The sequence below is a fragment of the Brassica napus genome, chromosome C9 (assembly GCF_020379485.1).
Source record: "Brassica napus cultivar Da-Ae chromosome C9, Da-Ae, whole genome shotgun sequence".
NCBI classification, from domain to species: domain Eukaryota; kingdom Viridiplantae; phylum Streptophyta; class Magnoliopsida; order Brassicales; family Brassicaceae; genus Brassica; species Brassica napus.
Genome location: NC_063452.1, coordinates 58,932,076 through 58,951,071, shown reverse-complemented (window position 1 = coordinate 58,951,071; position 18,996 = coordinate 58,932,076). Strand labels below are relative to the sequence as shown.

The following is an 18,996-nucleotide window of genomic DNA, read 5'->3' as shown; positions in this document are numbered from 1 at the left end:
GATAAGTAATAAAATACTGATTTGCCTTTGTTGTTACTTGTGTTGATCGATTATGTATATGAACCTTAATGTATTGAAAATGACTTATAAATGTACTCTAAATGGATCAAATGGCCAATTAGGATTGGTCTTAAGGCCACAGGTCTAGATGGGTTTAGATACCAGGATCGGTCTTACAAAATAGAAATGTTAGACTCAAAAATGGATCAAATGGCCAATTAGGATTGGTCTTAAGGCCACATGTTTAGATGGGTTTAGATACCAGAATCGGTCTTAGAAAACAAACGATGTCTTCTTCCACAGGCGATTGAGAGATATTCGGGACGACTATGGCTACTTGTTCATTGTCTATGGTAGATTATGTATCATGAATTATACATTTAAATGTCATAGTATCGCATTTATTCTCATCTTATCTATATGTCTGTAGGATGAATTTTAAAGGCTTTGTGGTGGTGGTTCTTTCACTTTTTTTCTACAAGTCATATTGGTATAAAAACAATTTGTACTAATTCATGAAAACGGAATACCTGAATCTTTTCTCTCCAATACTCACAATAACTGAATACCTGAATTTTTTTTTTTAGTCAAAAAAACACTCACAATAACTGAAGTGTTTTTAGTCGGAATGTATAGCAAGTTGGTAGGAAAACTATACCCAAAAAACAGTTGGTATGAAAAAAACAATTTAAAATTAAATATAGGGCCATCGTCGTGGTGGAAGCAAGAGGACCATTGAGAAACGATAAGGATTGAGTGATCATATCTAAAGTAGACATCAATAGAGGACACTTTACCCATGACAATATTAACAGACACTACTAGTCCGAAATTCGAACCAGTAAACAGTTCAACTTGGTCATCTCGATGTAGTCACAAAAACTGAACTGAAACATGTTTTTGAAATCTCTAAACCGTATAATTCTTTTTTTACCTTCTTGTTATACAATTCTCTTGTAACATACTAACACTTTTGAAAATCACAAAGATCTTTCCATCACAATTAGGCTTGTTCTCATCTTTGATTTTATATTTATCATATATGGACTCTAGAATAGAGAAAAGGTGGACTGAATGACACAATCAGACTTTCAGTGCTTAGAAATATGATAAATATATATAATTTTTAATGCCAGAATTCATACATTAAAGTGTTCTGGTTATGAAATATTCAGCTTGTTGAGAATTTCAAACTGTAATCTCCACAAGATTTCAAGATGAATCTTTCAACCACTTGATTACTATTAAACTTTTATAAAACTTATTTAGGTCATTCACTCAAAACAATATTTATTCGTCATTCATTATTCCTTAATTAAAGACGTAACTAACTGCTTACATTTATAAAACTTATACTTGAAACTGAAAGATGGTAAACATATAATTTTGACCCAAAAAAAAGAAAGAAACTGAAGCTAATTGTATAAATACAATGAAAAACTGTTTGGACTAGTAATGGAATCAACGGATCGGACCGGAAGGTTGTGTCGGTCGAACGTGAACCGCAACCAGGAGGAACAAGCTGGTCAATGATCCGGACCGAGCTCATCACAAAACATAAAAGCCTACAAGTAAAAACAAAAAACAAAAAAATGAAGTCTTTGTCTCTGTCTCTCTCTCTCTCTCTCTAGACTGATCTAATAATCCCACAATACTCTTTGGTTCTAAAGTAACTCTTCCTGAAATTTCACAAAAGTTCCTTCGTCTTTCTTCGTACTGTTTAACATCAAATTACGAAAATGCCCCTCATTCAACGGAAAAAGCCTCCGTCTTCTCCATCGGAGGACCTGCCCGACGACGACGACGACGATCCCCAGAAGAAATCTCATCATCACAAGAAATCCAACGGAGGAGCCGACAAGGCGAAGTGGTCGTGCGTGGATTCCTGTTGCTGGTTCATCGGGTGCGTGTGCGTCACGTGGTGGTTCCTCTTGTTCCTCTACAACGCTATGCCCGCGAGCTTTCCTCAGTACGTGACGGAGGCGATCACGGGTCCTTTGCCTGACCCGCCAGGCGTGAAGCTGAAGAAAGAAGGTCTCAAGGCGATGCATCCTGTTATCTTTATTCCCGGGATTGTCACTGGAGGGCTTGAGCTTTGGGAAGGCAAACAGTGCGCTGATGGTTTGTTTAGGAAGCGCTTGTGGGGTGGAACTTTCGGTGAAGTCTATAAGAGGTGAGGTTTTTGCTTTTCAATCTTTAGTTTTATATTTGAGATTTGGGTTGGATCTGATGAGATCACGCTCTTGCTGCTTGTTTGAGTATCACTCAAAAAAAACTTAACCTTTCACGTATGTTTCACTCGTTAGTCGCTTTTTTTGGTGCGAAATGTTATCTCTTTAGGAGACCATACTATTTTTGTGTTATATATATGTTTGTGTAAGGGAATTGAAATGAATTGCCAACTTCAGGTTTTAAGCAAGATGTCGGATGAAACATGTCTGCTGCCTAGGAAACTTGAAGTTAAATGTTATTGCCTAATATATTGCTAGACATTCTGTTCTGAACAAAGTTGCTACCTTTATTGTCATTGAGTTTACGTTACTTGTACGGAGTGTATACTGAAGTAGTGTTGTTTGTTTGTTTGTTTGTTTGTGCTGTTCTGTTAGGAATAGATGTGAAAGTACTAACTACATTTGTGAAAGAGTGGATGGTTTACTTTAGATTCTTGTGATATAGGATGGTTGTTTTGTTCTTCAAGTATACGCATGTGCAAACTAAAAGTTAGTTTCTTTTGTGTTTTGGCTCAATGTGCTTTTCTCAATTTCTTTCTTGAGAACTCAAAAACGTGATTTTCAAAATTTTCCACATTTATTTGTCTTTAATTTCATCCATTTCTAGCTTTGAACAGAGCGTTCTATAGAACTGATATATTTTATTTGTATTGATCTGCATCTTTCTTCTTTCGCCTCATTGTTCCTCTTTTTTTTTCTTCTCTGAAATTGATATGCCAGTTTTATTTACTGTTGTTAGTTATCTTATTGATTCAGGCCTCTATGTTGGGTGGAACACATGTCACTTGACAACGAAACCGGCCTGGATCCTGCTGGTATTAGAACTAGAGCGGTATCAGGACTCGTGGCTGCTGATTACTTTGCTCCTGGCTACTTTGTCTGGGCAGTGCTCATTGCTAACCTTGCACATATCGGATACGAAGAGAAGAATATGTACATGGCTGCATATGACTGGAGGCTCTCGTTTCAGAACACAGAGGTTAAAAATCTACTACTCTCTTCCATTTCACGTTCATCTCTTACGGCTTAAATACTTATTTTTTTTTTATGTTGAATTATTAGGTGCGTGACCAGACGCTTAGCCGTATGAAAAGTAATATAGAGCTGATGGTTTCTACCAACGGTGGAAAAAAGGCAGTCATAGTTCCGCATTCCATGGGAGTCTTGTATTTTCTACATTTTATGAAATGGGTCGAGGCACCAGCTCCTATGGGTGGCGGTGGTGGGCCTGACTGGTGTGCCAAGTACATAAAGGCCGTGATGAACATCGGTGGACCGTTTCTTGGTGTTCCAAAAGCTGTTGCAGGCCTCTTCTCTGCTGAAGCCAAGGATGTTGCCGTTGCCAGGTATTGAATAACTCTTCTACAACACTTGCTGTTGTACTTTAGTCGCTTGGTTCGTTAACAGAACTTAACTATTTTTGAAACTTTGCAGAGCGATTGCGCCAGGGTTCTTAGACACGGATATATTCAGACTCCAGACGTTGCAGCATGTAATGAGAATGACACGCACATGGGACTCAACAATGTCTATGATACCTAAAGGAGGTGACACGATATGGGGTGGTCTTGATTGGTCTCCGGAGCAAGGGTACACTTGCTCTGGTAAAAAGCAAAAGAACAACGAGACTCGCGGTGAAGAAAGTGAGAGTTTAGTTACCAAGACGAAGCCTGTCAACTACGGAAGAATCATATCGTTTGGGAAAGACGTGGCAGAGGCTCATCTATCTGAGATTAAAAACATTGATTTTCGAGTAAGGACATATAAACCTCTAGTAGCTTTGGTGGTTAGACGATTAATAATCTTTGTATATGTTACTTTGTTGAAGGGTGCTGTGAAAGGTCAGAGTATCCCAAACAACACGTGCCGTGACGTGTGGACAGAGTACCATGATATGGGAACTGGAGGGATCAAAGCTATTGCTGAGTATAAGGTCTACACTGCTGATGCAGTCATTGATTTGCTACATTATGTTGCTCCTAAGATGATGGCGCGTGGTTCCTCTCATTTCTCTTACGGGATTGCGGATGATTTGGATGACCCTAAGTATGAACATCCCAGACACTGGTCCAATCCGTTGGAAACAAAGTAAGTGATTTGTTTTGGTACCAACTCTATGCTTCCTCCTGATGCATCATCAGTCTATTTATTATGCCTGGTAAATAGACTGGGATTTTGAACCGAACTGAACCCGCCCAGACCGAACCGAAATTTCGGTTAGTTTGGTGAGAAGTTCGGTTCAATTTGGTAGGTTTATGAAAAGAACTTCGGTTTTTGGTTCGGTTAATTTGGTTTTCCAAAAAATAAATAAAATTGTTAACCAAATTTCGTACCAAACTAACTTGATTAACCAAATTTCGAACCAAACTAACCGAAATTATCCGAATTTTAAACCAAAATATATTTGAAACTAAAAACTTATGTTAGTTTTGGTAAAATTTAAAAAAACCAAACTATCCGAATATCGAACTGAACCGAACTTCTTTCCGGTTCAATTCAGTGAGATTTTGGTCGAACCGAACTAACTATCCGACCCTAACTACCCAAGCCTGCAAGTATTTATGTTCCATCTTGTGAGAATATGGCTATCAGCTCAAAGCTAAGAAAGCTATTTGAGTCTCTCTCTATGTGTATACTCATCTTATATTCTTATGCTACACGTTGCTCATCTTAACCATGTTCGGTTTGCTCTACTGTTTCAGATTACCCAATGCCCCTGAGATGGAGATATACTCATTGTATGGAGTTGGGATACCGACAGAAAGATCGTACATCTACAAGCTTAACCAGTCTCCTGACAGCTGCATCCCCTTTCAGATCTACACTTCTGCTCACGAGGAGGACGAAGACAGCTGTCTGAAAGCTGGAGTTTACAACGTGGATGGGGATGAAACGGTACCGGTCCTCAGTGCCGGGTTCATGTGTGCTAAAGCTTGGCGTGGCAAAACAAGATTCAACCCTTCCGGAATCAAGACTTATGTTAGAGAGTACAACCACTCTCCACCTGCCAACCTGCTCGAAGGTCGCGGGACCCAGAGTGGGGCCCATGTTGATATCATGGGAAACTTTGCGTTGATAGAGGATATCATGAGGGTTGCCACAGGAGGTAACGGGTCGGATCTAGGAGACGACCAGGTCCACTCTGGTATATTTGAATGGTCAGAGCGTATTGACCTGAAGCTGTGAATATATTTGATCTATTTGAGGCTGCCAGCTTTTGTGAACTTATTGCTTCCACGCAGGGAGAGATCATCATCATCATCATCATCATCATGATGTCCGAGTCACAAGAAGCCTCTGAAAATGATATGTTTGGTGGTGCAATATTCTCAGTACCCTTCATTTAAATATATATTCTTATTGGGGGATGTAAACTATTATACCATCCTGTTTATGTTTGTGTTCTTGGAACGATAGTGCAAGACTTGCTGCGTCATGTCTGTTTGTCTTGTCGAAAGCATCAATTTGTATTGGTTCTACATAGCTTCAACTTGTATTGGTTTTACGCTTAGATAATGATTCAAACTAGGATAATGTAGAACTTATGTTATATCTTTGTGCCAAATTTGATTAAAAAAACCTCTATTGCACATCGTGAACTAGGTCTAGACTCCAGAATCAAACCCTACTGAACCGAAATAACCAAAACCAAATAGAATTTCATAACTACACTGATCCTATAAACTGAAAAAATCAAAACAAAATCGAACTGAGAACACCTGAGTTATAGAATGTTTTTTTTTGCTTTAAAATTGTTCGAGGTTTTTGAATTATCTAACACTTTTATTCTAGCAACCCGAATTACTTAATATTTAAACTGAAAACTCTAAATTATCCAATGTTTATATTCATATTATCCTGAAATTAGCTTAAAAACTAGAACCAAATTGGAAATGCATTTTTCGAAATATTACCCGGTAATTTTATCACTCAAACCAAATCAACGGTGAAAATAACCGAATCGAACCAAAACTGAATCGAATTTTGTGAATAACCGAACGATTCTTAAATCTCTAGAACCAAAAAAAAAACTGTAAACCGAAAAACTTCAACCAAAACCAAACCGAAAAACAGAAAGTGGAGGCCTATCATAGAACTATGCAATCTTGTTTTTAATGGTTGTAAGAAAAATACTAGAGCCATGTATCCATAAGTCGAAGAGTCAGACGTGGCTTAACCTGGTCCATCTACTCCACACGAAAGCGCAGTCATAACGCGAAAGCGGCGTCGTAATCCTCCTCTGGAATAAAAACAAGAGGCAAGAGAGCTGCTCTTCTCTTCCTCTCCAACCAAAATAAATCTATCTATCTCAATGGAGCTGAGCTTGAGCACTTCTTATCCCGCTTCTCCAGCGGTTTTGAGGAGACAAGCTTCTCCTCTCCTTCACAACCAACAAGTGCTCGGCGTAAGCTTTGCCTCCGTTCTTAAACCAGGAGGAGTTCTCCGGTTTCGTTCCCGGAGGCGTCCCCTTCATCGCCCCATCACTTGCTCCGCCTCTCCATCCACTGCCGAACCTTCCTCCGGTAAATTTCTCTCCTTTTTTATCTTTTAATTTCTTCTTTCCGTTCGGACAGGGTGAAAGTAGTAGTTTTTGTTGCTGTAATTGATTTCAGTTTTGATAAAGGAACGATTTTTATTTCTCTCCGTATATAACAGAGGTGAAGAAGAAGACGCTGGTGAGGAGGAATGACGTGAGGAACATAGCTATTGTAGCTCATGTTGATCATGGCAAAACTACTTTGGTTGATTCTATGCTCAGGCAAGCTAAGGTAAACATCATGTTTTGTTTTTTTTTTTAAAATTATCCAAATCTGTTGAGAAAAGTAATATATGCTTAATTATTTATCTTTACTTGTGTGTGTAGGTGTTCAGAGATAACCAAGTGATGCAAGAGAGGATCATGGACTCTAACGACCTTGAGCGTGAAAGAGGAATCACTATTCTTAGCAAAAACACCTCCATCACTTACAAAAACACGAAAGTAAATATCATTGATACTCCTGGCCACTCTGACTTTGGAGGTGAAGTGGAGCGTGTCTTGAACATGGTTGACGGAGTCCTTCTTGTGGTAATTGTTTAATGCTTTGTCTCAATCAAATGCTCTACAATGATAAACTCTGCGTATCTCATTTTTCTTCCCCTTGCTCCTTTGTTTCTTAGGTGGACTCTGTTGAAGGACCAATGCCTCAGACGAGGTTTGTTTTAAAGAAGGCTCTTGAGTTCGGACATGCAGTTGTCGTGGTCGTGAACAAGATTGACAGGCCTTCTGCTCGTCCTGAGTTTGTTGTCAATTCCACTTTTGAGCTGTTTATTGAACTTAACGCTACAGATGAACAGGTATTGTTGATTTTGGGTTTGTCTATCATTTTTGTGCTGTCATGCGTCACTCATGTGCTTTTTGAGTATAGTTATATGATACTAACGTTACTAATTTTTATTGTTGTTGTTGTTGGTGGTGTATAGTGTGATTTCCAAGCGATTTACGCCAGTGGGATTAAAGGAAAGGCAGGGCTTACTCCGGATGACCTTTCAGAAGACCTTGGACCCCTGTTCGAGGCCATAATTAGATGTGTCCCTGGCCCAAATATTGAAAAAGATGGTGCACTTCAGATGCTTGTGAGTCATTATGATTTTTCCACCGTTTCATGTTTTATGTTTTATGTGTTGAATGAATCAGACAGTCTAGTTGAAGTTGTGTAGATATTCACTTGTATGAAGCTAATGTTTTTTTTTTCCTTCAGGCCACAAATATTGAGTATGATGAGCATAAAGGACGTATTGCTATTGGGCGGTTACACGCAGGGGCACTACGCAAAGGAATGGATGTCAGGGTAACATTTTGATAAATCTCCACCTTATTGTTATCGTACATCATTGATGTGTGCTCAATGATTTGTTGTAAACTTATTGGGTATATACCTTTACAGGTGTGCACTTCTGAAGATTCGTGTAGATTTGCAAGAGTGAGTGAGCTCTTTGTTTATGAGAAATTCTACAGAGTACCTGCTGATACAGTGGAAGCTGGAGATATTTGCGCTGTTTGTGGCATAGATGACATTCAGGTACACACGCATATGCATGTATCATTTGATGCCAAATGCGAGAGTGTTGGATAGTTGCTTGCGCCACTTGTCATTTTTCTTTTTTTAATGGCCAATTGAGTTGTAACGTCTTGGTTTCTTTGTACATTTTGCAGATTGGGGAGACTATTGCTGATAAAGCACATGGGAAGCCTCTGCCTACAATCAAAGTAGAAGAGCCAACTGTGAAAATGTCCTTCTCTGTCAACACCTCTCCTTTCTCTGGTCGTGAGGTAGGTTTAATCATGGCTGATATGACTATCATTAGTATTTTAAGAGGGAGGTTGTAACTTGGATTAGTGCAACATTTGATTTGAATTATATTTTCCTTTTCTGCAGGGCAAGTATGTGACGAGCAGGAACTTGCGAGATCGCCTAAACCGTGAACTCGAAAGAAATCTAGCTATGAAAGTGGAAGATGGTGAGACAGCAGACACATTCATCATTAGTGGACGAGGCACATTACACATTACCATCCTGATAGAAAACATGTAAGTCCTTTCACTGAACACATCAATCTTTTCATTGAAAGTAGCTGAACGATAACATGTTCCAGGCGAAGAGAGGGATATGAATTTATGGTTGGACCCCCGAAAGTTATCAACAAAAGGGTTAATGATAAATTGCTCGAGCCGTATGAGGTGAGTTTCTGACTAACGCTAAGCAAACAAGTTATGGTTATTTCATAGTCTACTCACTGAACTAACTTCTGTTTTTGTTCACTAATATTCAGGTAGCAACAGTTGAAGTACCAGAGAATCACATGGGGCCTGTTGTTGAACTTCTTGGCAAAAGGCGTGGACAGATGTTTGATATGCAGGGTGTTGGGTATGTATCCTTTCTCTTGCCATGCCTTTGATTTTATATGCTAGGTGCTGCTGGTTCTGCCTCTTGATAATGGTTTTGTGTTAAGACTACCTCTTGATAAGCTGCTTGGTAAATCTACAGTTTGCAGCTATTAAGATCAATCTGACTGTGTCTGTGAATCTTGAATTGACAGGTCGGAAGGAACAGTCTTTCTGCGGTACAAAATCCCAACACGTGGACTTCTTGGACTGAGGAATGCAATTTTAACAGCTTCTCGTGGGACAGCTATCCTCAACACCGTATTCGACAGCTATGGACCTTGGGCCGGCGATATCAGCACCCGTGATCTTGGCTCCCTGGTAAGTTTAGGGAGTTGAGATAGTTTTTAAGCATTTTGGTTGTTTCTGAAAAGGGAAGTGGGAGTTTCAGGTTGCGTTTGAAGATGGAACATCAACATCGTATGCTCTGGCAAGTGCCCAGGAGAGAGGGCAAATGTTTGTAGGTGCAGGTGTGGATGTATACAAAGGTCAGATAGTTGGGATCCACCAGAGACCTGGGGACTTGGGACTTAACATCTGCAAGAAGAAAGCAGCGACAAACATACGCTCCAACAAAGATGTAACAGGTATTTCATATTAACCTTAAGCTATTGTGCAAGTTTCAAATGCATCTGCTGACAAATCTTTTTTTTGTGGGGGTTAATTACAGTGGTTCTTGACACTCCTTTGACTTATAGTCTGGACGACTGCATCGAATACATTGAAGAGGATGAACTGGTGGAAGTCACGCCTCTTAGTATAAGGATGTGCAAGAATCCTAAAATGGCCAAGAAAGGCAGGTAATCAAAAAAAACATTTTGCAGCTGGGGTTTGGAGGAAGCTGAAAAGCTATTAAAAGATGAAAATCTAGTTTCTAGTGTTTCTAATGATATTTTATATAGGCTTGTTTGATTCTTACACATAAGTCTTGAATTCTTATGAGGGGGTGAGTCCTCGGATGTAATCAAATTAATACTTTTTGGAAAACCCCTTATATCCCATTTGGACTACTTCCATCTCTGATCATATGTTACTTCAAAGTTGTACAACTTCTAGAGTTACCACTAGCAAATAGCTTGTTTGATTCTTGTAAATGGAGGTTATCAGAAAGCTGCCACAATAGGTTATCTTACTAAGGTGTCTAAATTTCTGCAAGTATACTCCAAAAACTTAAGATGCAGATAGCTTCTTTGGGACTTTAGGCAGAGTATTGCTTGCTCTTATTCTGGCAAACCATACTATTAATACTATAAAAAAATGTTGTGCATTATATAGAGAGATACTGTTAACAAAATCATCATCTCAGACTGACCGAGTCTGAAACGCTGCCTTTGGGATCATTAACTGGTCATAGATGGGTAGTACTTGGTTATTATCAGGCGTCCGAACCATCTGCTCGTCAGCTTTTACCAGTCTCTGCACACCCAGCGTTTGTTGAAGGCTGCTCTATCTTGTCCTTGCTTTTACCCCATAGTACCAAGTATACTCCAAAGACGATGACAACTGATCCAACAACCCTACAAAGTTCAGGAAACACATTTAGTTGCTTTAGATCAATCGCATCAGTAGACTTGGATCAAGGCTGTTTACCTTCCTAGGTAGAGTTTCTCCAAGAAAACAAAGGAACTCAGTATAGCAACGATGACCATGCTGAGGGGGTTAAATGCGCTCACAAACACAGGGCCTCTCTTCTTTGATGCCCATCCAATAGCATAGTATGCTAACCCTGAGACAAGTCCCTGTATAACAATACTTCGCTCAACAAACACACACATAAAAAGGTTTCACTGTGAAAAGTTTAGGGACAGAGATTATAAAAAAATTGTAGTACCCCATATATCGAAGCTAAAAGCTTCATGTCCGGGTGGATTTTCCAGACAGACATGTTCTTCCTTTCCCATATCAATGCTATAACACTAGCCTCCAGCATCCCCATAATGCACATAAGTGCTGTTAGCGAGAGCTCAGCATTATATGTATTCAGAATGTTTGCCTGAAAAATAATATAATCTCTTCTGTTACCTTTACTACCTCTCTGTGAATAATTATAAGAATGGGGAATATGTTCTACCTGTAAAATGATGTAACATGACCAACTGAAGCAGCTTGCTACAAGCATAACTGATCCTTTTCCTACATCTTCCTGCTTTGGAGTATTCATAGCATGTGACTGCCCAATAATCCCCCATGGCTTGCTTGTCCAAGGCAACTCAATGACATTCCCTTTGAAGAAAGTCATGAGCATTGCTCCTCCAATAGCTACCATGGTTCCCACCAGCTTCGCCTGGCTGTGACGCCTTTTGATATTCACCTTCTCGAGTCTTTCAAGAAAACATAAAAAAAAAACCTGATAAATACTTTATTAGTATATATGCATCGGCAACAATATTGGTAGAGGGAGTTACTTGAAAATGCAAGCCATTATAAATGTCATTGCAGGAAGTGCATTGCACAAAGCCGATGTGAATGTGGCAGTAGTAAGTTTCATCCCTGAGTAGTACAGGTTTTGTTCAACCACAGGCCTGCATTTGTTTCATTTAAACCTAGTTACGCAGAGGAATCTTATCTATTTAAAAAAAAAAATTAATTATATGTTTAATTCTATCATTGTGAATCAGAAATGATGTAACAAAGTCATACTCAAATAAACTCAGGATGGATATTTGTAACAAGATTTTGAAAGTCAGCCTTGGTCTTGAGTTCCTACGTTTACAACACAAGAAACAATAACTTTAACTTCATATTGTATGTTATTTTGTTTTACAAACCTGAACCACAAGAAGAAGAAGAAGATACCTCTCAAGAACGAGAGCGAAAGGAGTAATGAGAGCTGCAGCAACTGCCATACGGTAAGCAACTAAGACATGAGGGCTCATCCCTTGGTTCAAAGCTATTTTCGCTACTATAGACATCAATGCATACAGAAACTGAATGAAAACAATGGCCATGAAGGGCCTTGCTTTCTCAAACTTCATTATTTGCACCTTCTCTGCATACAAAAAACGTTTTCCCTTGGAGTTAGGAAAGATATGTTTTTTGGTTTTGCTATAAGCAAAACAAAAGTGATATCTATGCGTGTATATATAATGTGTATTCTGTTTTGATGCCTCATAACGTGTTCATGTGTTCCGTCGTAAAGAGCATTCAAAAGTATTTTTTGATTAAGTGCAAGTAATTAATACATATACCTAAAAAAGAGGAAGTCCAAAGAGCACTAAACTCGTGTTTTAAGAGGTAAACATTTCTTGATTGGTTCGGTGCTGACTCTCATAGACCAGCTTTATATTTTTGTCAATTTATTTAAAATCGGCAGTTTCAATTATTACTCATTAATTATAGTATCCCATCATTTTTTCATACGATTAATTTTATTTTTGTCGTTACATAATTTATTAGTCTAACCCGATCTATATAAGTTCCCTATCACTTTATCAACCGCTTCTGATGGATTTTTAACGATCAGTATCAAATAACATAACTCTCTCGAGGTGTAGGGACCTACTATATCTAACGTAGAACCCTATAAAGTATAAGCTTAGTAGTACTCATGAGATCGTTTTACGTCACAAATCAAAACAAAAACAGAAAGCGAGACCATGCACCTAATAATACGCGATGGAGAACCAACATGTTATTCAACATACACTACAAAATTTGCTAAACAAAAGTATGGCTTATTTGAAATTACATGGTTTCTCTCATCATCAACAACTCGGCTCATAGAGAAATAACATTGAAACTACATGATATTGGTCTACAAATAAAACTCTTTTGAAATAAAATACGAACCTGTAAAATTCACAAATAACGAACAATGTAGGTCGAGTCTCCCGAGAGTCGAGACTGTAGTGGTCGAGCGCATGCGGGTTATGAGGCACAATGTTGTTTTAGAAGGGTCGATGATGATATGGGAGCTTTACCGTTCTGATGACAATTTGATTTCGGATATTCTCTTAATGACAAAACAAAACAATAAAAGATGTGTGAATGAATGAGAAGTTTTTTTTTTTTTGAGGGGGTCACTTGAGATATTTATTGAGTTTAAGCAAGAACATTACTTCTTTTTTTTTTTATCAACTAACATTACTTCTCTAAAAGTGAAATAGAGAGATACACGCAGTCACGCAGAAGAGATGTGGAGACAGTTTATAAATTGAAATCTAAGGAGAGAAAACTAATGCACTTGTGGAAAAACTTTTTTAAGTTTATGGTCGTAGTCAAACTATATATAACATAATTAATTAGGTATATATCTAATACATGCAAAATGCCAAAATGGAAATAATATAATGATGATATAAACAAATTTTAAGTTTATGGTCGTAGTCAAACTATATATAACATAATTAATTAGGTATATTAATTGTATATTTATACGTGATTTAAACGAAAAGACGAACCCGATACAGTGTAGCACTTGTCCATTTTTATCAACTTAACCTAACTTGTGTAACACAGTAATCTAAGCGATGAACAAAAAAAAATGTGGTAGATGCAATTCAATCTCTTTAGTGTAAAACGGCAGTAACAAGAAAGATCCAAAACGAAGAGGACAAAATGTAGCAGGAAAGTTTTGATGATTAAAACGATACAAGCTTGTTGATATGCTTATTCAGTTAAGAACAAGATCTAAAGATTTTTCACGGGCTAATGAACACCTTAAGCATCCAGCTAAACGCATCAGAGCCTCGTGCCGTGGACCTCGTCTTCAGAGCGTAACGTTCAAAGGAATACAATTCTTCATCGACGCTCTCGCTGGACACTGTATCGTCTGCTAGCTCCACTGCTGCTACCTGAGCGACCTGGAAATTCTCTGCAGTCTGTTGCAGTTTCTGTGCAGACTCCTTCTCACCAAGTGTTACCAAACATATCAATAAAGACTTGAGCTCTCGCTTTCCTCCATCTGTCATACGCATACCTTTCAGATGATCAACCAGCGCCATCTCCTCACCCGCACTGCATTCACACAACACCAATTTGATTCATGTTTGGCTCATCAGAAGAAACCAATCAACTTTTCATAAGAACATATTCTACATACCTGCCAGCACGGATTTTCCCGCTCTTTCTCTGGCGCCTCAAGTCTCTTGCCTTAGTCGCCGTGCTTGAGGTGACTGAAGCAGCGGAACCTCTTCTTGTCCTGCAAATCATAGTTATGCAATCTAAGATCAGCCAAGAAAAGTTCCACATGATAATAAAGCAAGGCAAGCGTAAAAATGTACCCCAAAGTATAGGCGCTCATTCCACTCAGGTTGCTACTTGCTTCTGAAGCTGTGTCATCATCAAGATCAATGACTGAGCGTTCCTCAGACTTGAGCTTTGCTGCAAGCAGCAAACGTCTCTGCCTAACAGCTAGATACCGAGTCAAATACTTTCCTACTTTCTCTATCGATTCTTTGAATTCGCTTACTAGACCACCAGCACACTCAAGAGCAGAGCTCTTCACCACTGAGATTAAACCATCTTCTGTATGCATAAAGGCAACTCTTAAAGCTTCTTCCCACTCTCTCGCATTGATAAGCAAATTAACTCCACCGCTTATATCTCCGCAATACTCTAAAGCTATCTTCGCTGCTTCCCCAGGCTTCCCAAGAGCATTGACCTCTTCACATAACTCGTACGCCAGTTTCAAGATCTCATCTTTCCCTAACTTCATTAGCGCGCCTACTCTGAGTACCCCACTCCAATCACCACACTCACGATACGCCTTCGAAGCCTTTTCGAGGTTAAAGCAACAAAGGTACGTAGTAGCAGCATCCTCAAAACGTTTCTCATCAGTGAGATGATCTCCCCAAGCCTCTAGAACCGCTTGTTTCTTTTCAGAATCGGTGATTAGCTGAAGTCCCAGCGGGAAGAGCTGAGGGTTTTTCTTGATCAAGTCCATGCAATCAGGAAAGTACTCATCCCCTGCTGATACGATGCTCTTGAGAGCGCTATCGAAACGCTGCAGTTTAAGGTCGATGTTGAAATGCATCAGGGGTTCGGACATTCTCTCCAGCTCCTGGAGATAAGGTAGAAACTCTTTCGGATCGCGTTGGGAATTGAGCGCCACGATAGCTGCAAGGTTCAGGTCATAAAGACCTAAAGCAGCTTCGAAGACGGCCTCTGAATCTAATAACCAGAGAAGGTGTTTCAAGGCTTCTTCTGCAGATGGACGAGACATTTTGATTGAATTATCATCAGAAGAGGAGTTTTGCAACTCCATCTCACGAACAGATTTTATCCTCATGAGAGACTCCTCAATAGCCGGTGGATCGCTTCGAGCAAGAGTGGTTAAAATACAAAGCTCCCTTGAGGGACTCTCTGGTATATGTTCTTCAAGGGCTTTTCTAATTGCCTGTAGAACTGATGACACTTTGCTACCGGATAGATCCTTCGCTTGTGAAACCTTGTCCCTCTTTTTGGAGAAGGAGAACTTCTTGTAAAGAGTCTCTGTGACATCTTCGTTCTTCATGGCGCAAACAAACTCCGTAACGTGGTTCAAATTGTTTACTTGTACAACAAACTCTACAGCTGATTGTAGAAACGCCTGCCACCCGTATAAGTCCACGATAACGTTAAAGTCGATTCTATGTCGCCTTACCAAGTTTAATGCATCTTTGAACCGTTGCTGAGCTAACACGTTCGTGATTGAAGACAGGACCAGCTTTCTAGGATAAATGCATTCGAGATTGCCCCGGATAGTTTGTAATATCACAGCAGCTTCGTCTCCGTTGAGGACTCCTATTACTTTGGCACCTTTCTCCCAAACGTTTACGTAGCTCATAACTTCCTCGTCACGCTTTCTACCGTCAATCACAAAGTAGACGTTTCCAAGTGCCGCTTCTCCTCCCTGCAGTACATCCTCGGTGTCGACGATAAAGAGAAAATCCTGTTTGGTCAAGATAATCAGATGTGTAACCACTTCATTGTCCAGCTCTGAGTAAAATGAGAAGCTGCTGCAGTTGTTACATAGGCTCTTCCCGTTGATGTACAGTCTACCCATATCATCTAGCCCACATACCAAGGGCTTGTGCACGCCACCAACATCAACCTGCGCCACCCTCACCCAAGGACAAGCTGATGGAAAACAGACACTATCACGAGTTTCCATAAAGCCTGATCTTGATGCATAGCTAAGCACTTTCCCACCCTCAAACTCTACAAAGGCGGAATCACGCTTGCTAGGGTTCCAGGCAAGAGCCATGACGGGTGACTCGAGAGGTGTCTGGGAAGTAACGCTAGCAGCAAAGCCAGAGGATGTTACTTGATCAGGTACATGATCCTCATGACAGACGACTTCAACTTCCTGTAAATAAGGACCGTGAAGCTCTGTCTCAGACGAACCAGAAGAGAGACACTTGTTCTGGCTAGAGCCATAAGCAGAGACGCAGAGAAGCGAATGGACATCGAGCCATAGAAGATGTGTAACAGAGCCCAACGCTGTTTTACACTCCGAAACTTCTGCATTGAAGTCCCTACCTTCAAGATCTTCCCAAGTATCACGTGCAGGAAACTCAACAAAAGACAGGTTTCCATCAGACAAGAACACAGCCAGACAATTCTTAGAGTTCCTCGAGTAATATGCTATGTCCCTGACAGCGGAAGAAAAACTAAGGCTGAACAAATACATAGGAGGTGGCATCAAGGACAAAGACAGTGGCGTCACGAGAATCTTGTTATTATCTACGACAAAGGCTGTTGAGTCCTCCATGACAGCCGTCACCCACATAAAATTACAAACGGTAACTTGCCCTGCCAGAGTCCAACATATCAACTGCGTTGGCTTTGTTGGATCCCACATGACCATTACCCCAGCTTCCCTTGGATACCTAATCTCCTGTTTCAGGTACCAGTGGTTGTTGCTAAAGAACCACACCCTAATAGCATCGTGTGTTTTGCAGCTAACAACCCCTGCAAGAAGATCCGATGCAGAATTCCACTTCAGAGACTCAAATGCTACGTTGGCATCTCCAGGCTCTCCGATGCTAAATGAGCTCCTCTCAAGTCCGTTTCTCTCGAAGAAAGCAATTGACGGGCATCCATCATCTGACTTCTTTTTATAAACAGCTGCGATTTTTGCCCCACTAGGCATCCATTCAAGAATCGCCTTCATGAAATCTTTTGCTTCTGAAGAAGACTGCAAAGCGCCAGAATCACTCTCCCATATCTTAATCTTCTTATGCATACAACCGGATTCAAAAACCTCACCCATCGTCGCAAAGTACTTCCCATCGCCTCTCCAGGAAATGGAAGGTCCCTCACAGCTTACAGACACATCATCCGCTTCACCTAAAACAGTTATTTGATTCACATTGTTAGCAAATTATTCAGCTAGAACCATAAACTTAGCCCTTATAGGGTCAAGAAGAATGTAAAAGAGAGGTTGTAGATGACAAAGGTAAAGGGTCCTTACGTACGTAACCACCTTCAGTAACCTCAGAAAGCGCCCTCTCGTACATCAAATCCCAATCATAAGTCATTACAAGCAACTGGCCAAAACCGCTAATCAATCCAAGTAGATCTCCAGTAGGACTAGGGGAGAGACACTTGACACCTCCTTCTATATTCCCAACTAGCTCAGTCACATTGCTCTCCACCTCGTGCACAAGCAGAAGCCCACGAGACGTCCCAATTAATAAAGACTCCTTCTCCGCGAGATAATCAAAGGCAGTGATGAAATCCCCTGCCTCCAAATCAATACTGCAGACCTCCACAGGCAAACCCTTCGCACAATCTCTCCCATTCTGAAACATTATGATTAAAGACATCAACACAACATAGTTGAAAGGCTTTCGCTTTATACAGACTATATTCATTAACATGTGTTTTCTTCTCTACCAACAAATAAAAATCCTTACTTGCAAGTTCATTCACAAGAAACTTGAACCAAACCATATAAAGACTAAAACTTTTTTGTCTCACTCGCCTCCCTTATCAATCAAAGACAGGATGTGACCAAAGAGGAAACGAGTTTTACAGGCAGAAGATTGCTTACTTGGAAGGAAGAGAGGTGAAGGGCGTAAACGAAGTTAGTAGAAGATGCGAAGAACAAGCGACTCTGGTCGATGTCGTAAGCTGCGAACCGTACAGCTTCGTCTCCCGTCGAATGCAATTGGATGTTCTGAGAAACCTCCGAGAAAAGCTTCAAATTTTTCATGTCGGAGGAGTACGAGTCTCTCTACCACTTCAACGAGCTTTGCAGCTGAAGACAGATCCAGAAGGCAGATTTAAGATTTAAACCCCAAACACTGACATTAGGGTTTATTACCAACACAGCCGCTATATGCTTTCCTCTTTGTTAAGAGTTGTATAAACTAGAAACAAGATCCGGTTTATGTTTTTAAAGCCGGTTTGCGTTTTTAACAGCCGGTTTATGTTTAACGCCGGTTCGGGTTTTATTTTACTCAAGGGACAGTTATGCTAATATTCAGCATGGGTTTGTATGGACTTCTTCTTCAGCAACTCCCCTTCTGATATCCCTCCTGAATCCGATCGTGCCCTTAAAGCCTCTTCTCTATTCGGAATGTTTGCCATGAAGGAGAGACCAAAATGGATGAAGATCAGCTCGCTTGATGAGCTCAAAAACCAAAGTTGGACATGTTATTGTCATGATCCTAGATGTTCGAAAGAAGCAAGATGGTTACCATCGCCACTGGACTTGATTTGCTAAGTTATTCCGTTTGTAATGTATCTTCTGCTTCTCTCTATATCCTCCATAACCTCCACAAAGGAGAGCACTGAGTGTATTTGTACAGAACCAAATCCAATATATGTTTGAGCTTCTTTATAACCAAATCTATTTGAACAACCAATGTTCGGAGAGAGCTTTCATTTAAATCATCACTTTGTCGGAGAGAG

At 40.0% G+C, this 18,996-nt stretch overlaps 4 protein-coding genes across 5 annotated transcripts; 2 read left to right on the top strand and 2 right to left on the bottom strand.

Annotated features, from left to right (window-relative positions):
* Nucleotides 1-1,459: 1,459 nt before the first annotated feature.
* LOC106372279 (phospholipid:diacylglycerol acyltransferase 1) lies at nt 1,460-5,781 on the top strand. Its single transcript, XM_013812456.3, has 6 exons — nt 1,460-2,173; nt 2,988-3,210; nt 3,294-3,577; nt 3,666-3,984; nt 4,060-4,319; nt 4,934-5,781. The coding sequence occupies exons 1-6, from the start codon at nt 1,740-1,742 to the stop codon at nt 5,415-5,417; spliced, it is 2,004 nt and encodes a 667-aa protein (XP_013667910.2). The 5' UTR covers nt 1,460-1,739; the 3' UTR covers nt 5,418-5,781.
* Nucleotides 5,782-6,381: 600 nt separating this feature from the next.
* Nucleotides 6,382-10,157, top strand: LOC106372278 (putative elongation factor TypA-like SVR3, chloroplastic). Its single transcript, XM_013812455.3, has 14 exons — nt 6,382-6,754; nt 6,888-7,000; nt 7,096-7,299; nt 7,392-7,568; nt 7,695-7,847; nt 7,973-8,062; nt 8,159-8,293; nt 8,428-8,544; nt 8,651-8,802; nt 8,868-8,952; nt 9,045-9,139; nt 9,312-9,477; nt 9,548-9,743; nt 9,827-10,157. The coding sequence occupies exons 1-14, from the start codon at nt 6,544-6,546 to the stop codon at nt 9,958-9,960; spliced, it is 2,028 nt and encodes a 675-aa protein (XP_013667909.2). The 5' UTR covers nt 6,382-6,543; the 3' UTR covers nt 9,961-10,157.
* LOC106372277 (WAT1-related protein At5g13670) lies at nt 9,987-13,222 on the bottom strand. Its single transcript, XM_013812454.3, has 8 exons — nt 12,946-13,222; nt 11,953-12,145; nt 11,797-11,859; nt 11,562-11,678; nt 11,228-11,477; nt 10,988-11,149; nt 10,747-10,895; nt 9,987-10,673 (listed from the first exon to the last, which is right to left on the bottom strand). Exons 1-8 carry the CDS (start codon nt 13,016-13,018, stop codon nt 10,556-10,558), a joined length of 1,125 nt encoding a protein of 374 aa, XP_013667908.1. The 5' UTR covers nt 13,019-13,222; the 3' UTR covers nt 9,987-10,555.
* A 404-nt stretch (nt 13,223-13,626) lies between these two features.
* On the bottom strand, nt 13,627-18,429 carry LOC106372276 (elongator complex protein 1). 2 transcript variants are annotated; one of them, XM_013812453.3, is made up of 5 exons: nt 18,134-18,429; nt 17,552-17,882; nt 14,379-17,427; nt 14,198-14,296; nt 13,627-14,112 (listed from the first exon to the last, which is right to left on the bottom strand). In XM_013812453.3, exons 1-5 carry the CDS (start codon nt 18,293-18,295, stop codon nt 13,797-13,799), a joined length of 3,957 nt encoding a protein of 1,318 aa, XP_013667907.3. In that variant the 5' UTR covers nt 18,296-18,429; the 3' UTR covers nt 13,627-13,796. The 2 variants fall into 2 exon arrangements, with proteins under 2 accessions (XP_013667907.3, XP_048625177.1); XM_048769220.1 differs by lacking the exon at nt 18,134-18,429 and having other exon boundaries at nt 17,556-17,793.
* Between the last annotated feature and the right edge of the window lie 567 nt (nt 18,430-18,996).